General features: G+C 41.3%; 1 protein-coding gene across 1 annotated transcript; it reads left to right on the top strand.

Annotated features, from left to right (window-relative positions):
• CREBZF (CREB/ATF bZIP transcription factor) lies at window positions 1–4,835 on the top strand. Its single transcript, XM_088140516.1, has 3 exons — window positions 1–1,119; window positions 1,711–1,789; window positions 3,020–4,835. The coding sequence occupies exons 1-2, from the start codon at window positions 227–229 to the stop codon at window positions 1,757–1,759; spliced, it is 942 nt and encodes a 313-aa protein (XP_087996642.1). The 5' UTR covers window positions 1–226; the 3' UTR covers window positions 1,760–1,789; window positions 3,020–4,835.
• The last annotated feature ends 3,127 nt before the right edge of the window (window positions 4,836–7,962 follow it).

The raw sequence follows: 7,962 nt of genomic DNA, 5'->3' as shown, positions 1-7,962 counted from the left end.
CAGAGTGCCGGAGAGTGCGCACGCGCAGTAGCGCCGCGGGAAGGCCTCCGCCTGAAGAAGAACGAGAAGGGCGGCGGCGAGGGCGGCAAGGCATGTTCCCCCAGCCCCCTTCGGGGAGAGCGGCGCTGAGGCGAGCCTGACCGGAAGAGCGATCGCTTCCCGGCGCGGCCTCCTCTCGACTGGGCCCGCCTGGAGGGGGCCCCGGTTGGGCCCCGCCGCCGCCATCATGCGCCACAGCCTGGCCCAGCTCTTGGCGGCCTCTTCGGGCCGGGGAAAGTCCGGCGAGCCGGCCGCGGCCTGCTCGTTTCCTAGCCCGGGGGCCGAGCGGCGGCCGGAGGAGGAGGCGGCGGAAGCGGCGGCGGCGGCCGAGGACTCCCTGGACGAGCCGGACGAGGGCGAGCTGCTCTTCCCCGCGGGGCTGGAGCTGGACGCCTGGCTGGAGGCGGCGGTGGGCGGCGAGGCCTCTCCTCCGGCGTGGGAGGCAGGCGACGGCTGCGGCGGCAGGGCGAGCCCGCGTCCCCCGGCCGAGGCGGCCCGGCCTTCCTGCTCCAGGCCGGCGCGGCCGGGCAGCAGCCGGCTGAAGGCGGCGGCGGCGGCGCGCCTGAACCGGCAGAAGAAGAAGCTGTACGTGCAGGGCCTGGAGACGCGCCTGCAGGGCCTGGCCGCGGAGAACCGGCAGCTGCGCGACCGCAACCGCGGCCTCTGCCGCCGCCTGCGGGATCTGGAGCGGGAGACCGGCTACTTGCGGGCCGTGCTGGCCAACCAGAGCGCCTTGGGCCGTCTGCTCTGCCGCCTGGCCGGGGACGGGGCCGGCAGCGTGGGGCTCAGGATGAGGATCAGCACCAGCCTCTTCCAGGAGGCGGCGGCGGCGGCGGCGGCGGCGGCGCCCTTCAGCGAGAACGGCGGCGGCGACCACGACTACGCGCTCCCCGTCTCGGCGGAAGGCGCGGCGGACAAGCGGCCCCCTTCGTCCGGCAGCCCCGGCGGCGTTTGCCTCCACGTGGACCGGGACCACGTTTCCGTGGAGTTTTGCTCTCTCTGCGCCAGGCGGGCGGCCAGCTCGGAGACTTGGGCGGCCGCCGCGGCGGCTCCTCCTGCTCCCTCCTTCGTCTCTAAAATGTAGGGTCAAGTATTTCCACTTCTTCGGTCCTACGCAGAACTAATACTTCGGGTGTCTGCCTGCGATCATCCAGGGGGTGCTAGCGGAGGATGCAGTTAGGCGAGAAAGAGGAGGAAGAGGATTTAAAAAGAAAACAGATATGGGGAAAGTGAGAAAGCTGGCCTGTTGGTAGAGCCTTCTTTTCTTAGTGGAGGGGGAAAATACAGACTTTCACCTCTGTGTTTGAGGATCATCTTTCCGTGTCAGTGTGTGGCGTAGAGTACGCCACAGTGTTGTAACTGAAATGTTCTCAGGCACGTTGATCAAAACAGCTCCCACGCTGAACTGCAGAATGGCACACTTGAAAGCAGGTAGACAGTTGTGGTAAGAGTGATGGCCTGAAGTAGCTCTAGTGTCCCATGAAGTGAATAATGGTGGTAGATAAAATCTAGCCCGCTCTGCTGCTAAGAAGCTGAAAAATGCATAAACTTCAACATCTTCACTGGAGAGACTTAACGTCAAAATAGTAATAATGCACAGCAGGCAGTTAAAAACATGCATGTGAAATTGTAACACATCTGTTATACATTACTATTAAACTTTTCTGACAGTTTCTCTTTTAGGTGCTTGCCCTGCCAGGCTCCGTTGTGTAGGGGTTAAAAGAACAGTCGTTTACCACCTCGCAACCTGGTAAGGATCCATAATATTCCCGTAATGTGGTATCAGACAGTTTGCATTGGTGCTTAGCCTTTTTTTTAAAAAAAAAAATATTTGGTCTGGTCCAGTAGTTAGAAGTAGCTCTGGAGGCATTTCCTAGACTTAGTTAATCCTGATTAATCAAGTTTCAAGTTATTCAAATTAGCACTACCTTTCCCTGTCATTCTAAATTTTTAGCACGTTCCTGACAAGACACTTGTAGAAACTGTTTTATGTAACATTTCCAAAATAATTTTTTTATTGGAAAAGAAATGCTGCTAAATGTACATTTAGCAATGTGTTGTGTAGAGAAAGGGGAATCAAAACCAGTTCCTTGACTGGGCTGATGTGGGTGTATTTTTAAAGGAATAAAATATGCCTCAACATTTACTTTAGAACCTGGACATTTCTAGTGGAGTAAACCACTAGATTTTGCAGTTTTGACACTGTTCAGTAATAAGCCAATTGCTGTAAGCTTTCCCATTTAATAAGGGATGGACTATTTGTCCAAATACTTGGCTGTTCAGTTACTATAATAATGTTGTGTCCTTATTTGCAAGGAAGTGACTATACTGACAGATTCTGTTTTAGTAATGTCAGTGTTCTTTAACTACATAGCTGCATGCATTTTGGAGACTACAATACATAGAAATATTTTAGTCTAGTGATTTTTTTTAGTTTTGCCTCATGTAGGTCTCTTAAAGTGGCACCTGCATTTCACTAAACTGTACTAAAATGAAAATGGCATGCTTTCCCAAAGTTAATAAGGTAAAAGTAAATGAACAAATATTCCTCCCCACATTTATGCAATTGTTCCTGTCTAGAGTTGAGGAAGATTTTCTGCTGACAAACTCATACTGGTTTGGGGGCCAGCACATTTGTTTTTCCTGCATCAACTATTTCTGTTGTGTTAAAATGCTTTATATTTAAACTTCTGTAAATTGGGGAAATAAGGGTTGTGAAATAATGTAAAGTGAGGTTTCACAAAGAAGGTTAAACCTGGAAAAATCATTTGCCTCCATAAAAGAGGCTTCCTCTTACCTTATATTTGTCTTAATATTTGTGTTGAATTAGAAACAAATGAATGTTTCTCCTATGAACGAAATACGTAATCCTCAAAGTCTGTTGCAATCTTTGTATGTTCAACAAGATTTTCTTTGTGAAACCTTGCTGTTTAATGAAGTATGTGTATATTTAGCATCCTTGTTTTTCTTTATGCTGAAGTGGATACAGCTGTCATGGGGCAGAAGAGACGGGACCAGCTGCTGGCCACCTTTCCTGCTTTATTTTAAAAGGTAGTATGAGAAAAAGGGAGCAAGGTAACAGGGCATTGGCTGTATTTCACTTTGAAAGAACACTGAACAGGGTAATGTTAATATTTTGAGCAACTAATCCAATCTATCAAGAAATTAAACATGATACTAATGTGAAACATGGCACTATTAAAAAAAAAGCATTTGCTTTCTCACTGGTCATTTCATGTATTTGTATTCTTGTCTGATTGGCTAAATTCTTCAAACTTGTATTCATGTATCAGATAATTAGCTTCATAAAACCCTGAATTTTCCAAGATATAATTAGGATTGCATTGAAGAGGATTTTAATTCTCTTTTAATTGATGCAGCTGTTCACCCTTCTATTGTCACATTTGCTATGCAGGTGTACATATTCCCATCTCTAAACCACTAGGAGCCTTTGTACAAGAAAAATGGCAAGTATTTTCTTAAGGTAGCTGCAGCATTGCAGGAAACTAACTTCATTTCTTGATATTACCCCATACTTAATAACAGTGGTCTTCTAAATAAATGTAATAGTCCTTGCCGGATGATAAACTTAAATATGAAAATGTGGACAAGGAGTTTCTCATTTTAGTTTTTAATTATGCTTCAGTATGTTTTAATGGAAGCAATTTATTGCCCACAATTCCTTTATTTACTCTCATAGAACTAGATAGAATTTAGTGAAGTCCCTTTTTTCTGTTGCTGATAGCATTTGGCCAATGGGAGGAGAGATTTGTGACGCTTACTTGACTGTGGTATTTCAAGAAACAAATGCATTTTTAAATTGCCTTTCACAGAAGTCATTTAGTTAATGTTGCATTTATTGTGAAATTGAAACTTCTTTTGTATGATTTAAAGAATTTGTCAGATAAAAAAGTATTCTGGGTACGTAACCTTGTGTGTCATTGAAAAATAAACTGTTGCCTTGAATACCATTCTCAGCATAGAAAGTGAGTGACACATCTGCTTAGCCGAAAGCCCAGAAATAAGACTTGCAGGGATTTTAGTGCCTACTGAAACATATTCAAGCCAAATAGATTTGCAAATATTTTGTCCTTCTTGTTAACCAGTTGATTGAATATTATTGAACATTTCCTGAAATTAAAGCCTTGAACTGAATATCCTAATAGTACTTCAAAAATATGTGAATGTTTCTGTGTAAGTAATTCAGACGTACTTATGAGGACATTTATTCTGATTAAAAAATGTTTATCTTTCAGTCAAAGACTCAAGGTTGTTCTTTATCTTAAGTCACTTAATTTTATTTCTATAAAATAATGCTTTGGCTATGTGGCTCATTCAGAAATGGTTTGTATGGTATCAGAGCTATATTATAGTTTCATAAATATAATGTGTGTATTTTTCTGGTTGGGGATGGATTTATATTAGTGTCCAGCGTGTTCTTCCTGTGATTGGCAACGCTCTAGCTGTATTGATTTAGGATGGTTTAATTTTCTGTATCATTTTTCATCAAGTGCTCCCAGTATGGTGTACCCAACATAAAAATTACAAAAGTAAAAACAAGAATTGACTATTTATTTTAGTGTAGAAAGTAACCACGTATTTCAGCCATGTCTTTTTGCTCAGGTTATGAAAAATTTATTGATATCGTATATATATTTCCATGCATGAGAATAATAGTGATATAAGTAATATGAGGCAGTTAAAATAAAACCACCTGTTTTAATAGATCTTAATGATTCTGATTTTTCAGCCACTGTTTGTTTAAAAATATACATGAATAAAAGATTAAAAAACAATGACAAGTTTTAAATAACATTGGGCAAAAGCAATCTTTCTGCATTTTTATATCTATGACTTTGACAATGTTGGTCATTAAAAAAATTAAATATGTTCAGTGAGGGAACATGCAGCTATGACTGAATTATATCAACCTGCCAAATGTATTATGTAGTTCATACTTTTTTCACCCTTTATACAGGTAGTCCTTGACTTATGACCACAATAGGGACTGGAAAATTCATCGTTCAGCGCGGCTTAACATGAGGCATCACATGACTGCACCCGCTTTTATAACCTTTTTTGCAGCATTATTAAGTAAATCACCATGGTCATTAAGTGAGATATCACATGACTGTGACTTGCAACCTTCCCTGATGGCTTCCCCATTGACTTTGCTTGTCGGAAGCTGGCAAGGAAGGTCACAAATTTTGATCACGTGACTGCAGGATGCTGCAATTGTCATAAATGCATGACGGTTGCCAAGCGCCTGAATCATGATCATGTGATTGTGGGGACACTGTGACAGTCGTAAATGCGAGGACCAGTTGTAAATCTCTTTTTTCAGTGCCGTCATAACTTTGAATGGTCGCTTTACGAATGGTTGTAAGTTGAGGACTATCTTTATTTTTTTTAGGAGGGAATTACTGGAAATAGATTGATGATGGGAAATTTTTTTTTTCCTGTATTTGTAACAAGGTTGTTACATGGTTCCATGCATTCTAGTTCTTGATGTGCCATAAATTCAATATGCTATCATCCTAGCTGCTCTTCTTCCATGGAACTCAAGGCAAATTTATTTGTTTTTCCCCATTTACTTTCTCTCCCTGGAAAAACTTTGTGCAATAAATAGGCCCTGTGATACTTACATATAGCTGAATGAAAATGCATGTGCTTACTTCGAACAGACTACTATGTACTTGTGGAAATAATAATTTACTAAATTTAAATGCTGCATGACTCTGGGTGGTTTACAATTGTTAATAATAATCTGTTCAGCATAAGCGCAAATTTCAGTAGTATAATGGGGTAAGGCATCAAATGGGTTTCTGGCATAATCCTGACTTGAACACAAGAATTGACTAAATTGTGTGTTTTTTCTACATTTGCAATTATTTTTTGATTAAATGTTTGTGGCTAATGGGTTCCACTGGAACGTCTACAGATGTGCTACATGAGTGCCTGAGTTATTCAGTTGTCAGAAAACGTTTAATCTTAGTAGGAATGCTTAATGGATGAACAAAAATACATTTTCACAGCTTGTTATTGCTTAAATGACACTAATTGAAATTTAGATAATATAGACTATCTTCTAAGAGATATATCAAGCAAAAGGTTTTGGCAGCCTGATTAAAAACTCATTTATAATTTGTGTATTACATGTTCTACTAGTATGTGCTCGGGTATACAGTATTGGACAAAGTTATAGAATTTCCAATTTCCCCGAAGAGGTTATTTTTTCTAACCCAAATGGTTGTTTACTTACATTTTTATCTGATATAAAGAGTACAGGAAATAAGATGCGTGTGTTTCTGAACCATGTTCATGTTGTTTAAGCATGTATTACATCAAATTAGGAACAGAGCTTCTGTGCATTATTACACTTCTAAACTATGAAGTAAATGCATGTTCCTGTTAACATTGCAAATTAATTTTTGTTTGTCTTTCTTTTAAACAGTTTAGTACTGTCATAGGAGACTTTCATTTTTCTCTGTAACTACCAGGAGAGATGGTATCAAACTAATTGTGAAGAGCCATGTCTCAGACAGACATCCATCAAAATGTATACTCTTGAGTTTCTACCATTTCACCAAAACCATGTTTGATAGTGTTTGGACAGATTTTTAAATGCCCTCTCCCAATTCTTCCCTCAAAGCCATACACAAACAGACCTCCCCCGCCCAACCTTTTAGGTAAGCATTATCCTGATTTTAACATTTCATTAAAATAGTTTGATATTACCAAAACAGCACTTAATTTAATTTTATTCATAGAATTAAAGTTTGAAGCAGCCATTTAAACATTTGGGGCCAATACTTCGCTAGTATTGAGAGTGACACATATCTATGCATTTTGGTTTTTTCTCTCAATACCACAAAAACATAGTACCTATAGCTGACATTTTGTCATTTTTTATGCATAAAAGGATGTTTATATTAAGTACTGTTCAGGCAGTGCAGTAAATTTCAAGAAATATATGTAGTATTTGCCAAGTGGCATGTAATTTTCATTAGTATTGTTTTGGGGCTGGGCATTGCTAATATACAAATGAACAAAATACTTGTATAGACTAGATAATGGTTCTTTTATTTAAGAATTCCAAGTCAGGATTGTTTAGGAATGAGAAAAGATGTTTCTGTTGAAATGTACTCTTTATGCTTTAGATTTGTATGCAAGATGAGTTATGCTGTATCCGATGTCCTGATCAAATGAATTAAGGAGGTGCAAAAATATGTTGTGCTCAAACTTTTTGGCCCATAGAGAATGAAACATAGCTATTTTGTTCAAGAAATGGACCAGTGGGATGTTCTGGGCAGCAGCAGCAGCAGCAGCAGCAGCAGCAGCAGCAGCAGCAGCAGCTTAAAGGGCAAGACTGGGGAAAAGCCCAGGACAATGATTACAACTAAGGGGAAGGAGGGTGTTGGGAAGATTGTGGGTGAGCATGCCAGCACAGCACACTATGCCACACTAGGAGTCTGTTCCTTGCCCCCATGACAAGGGAAAGGCATACAGGCCACTGTATCACTTGTGGCTGAAGGGAGGTGATGGGAAAAATGGATACGTGGACCAGTGGGATACATCATGCTGAAGGGACAAAGCGCAACCTTGCTATCCTCACCTTGCAAAACAGAAGCATTCCAGGTTCTGCTTCTGTCAGGACTAAAATAAAGTGGTTTATTTTGGGTTTGAAACAACATTTTGCATTTCGTGCAAAATTAACTTACTATATCTAGCTTTTTCTGGTTGAAGAACTGAGAACATGGCACATACTTGGATGTATATTAATTTTAACGTAATTAGAACTACATTGAGTAAAAAAGATACTAAAGGCAAGCTTAAAAAGCAGTCATAACTATGGGCTTCTTCAAGTAGGTGTCCATAAATGGCACTTGTAAGCATTTCAGCTTTGGAGCACATAAAAAGCAT

Source organism: Python bivittatus, unplaced genomic scaffold, assembly GCF_059951505.1.
Source record: "Python bivittatus isolate LINGU-HERP-01145 unplaced genomic scaffold, Pbiv_v1 ctg000340_np1212, whole genome shotgun sequence".
Classification (NCBI taxonomy): Eukaryota; Metazoa; Chordata; class Lepidosauria; order Squamata; family Pythonidae; genus Python; species Python bivittatus.
The sequence above is the reverse complement of the archived record's forward strand: the minus strand, read 5'-3'. Positions and strand labels throughout refer to the sequence as shown.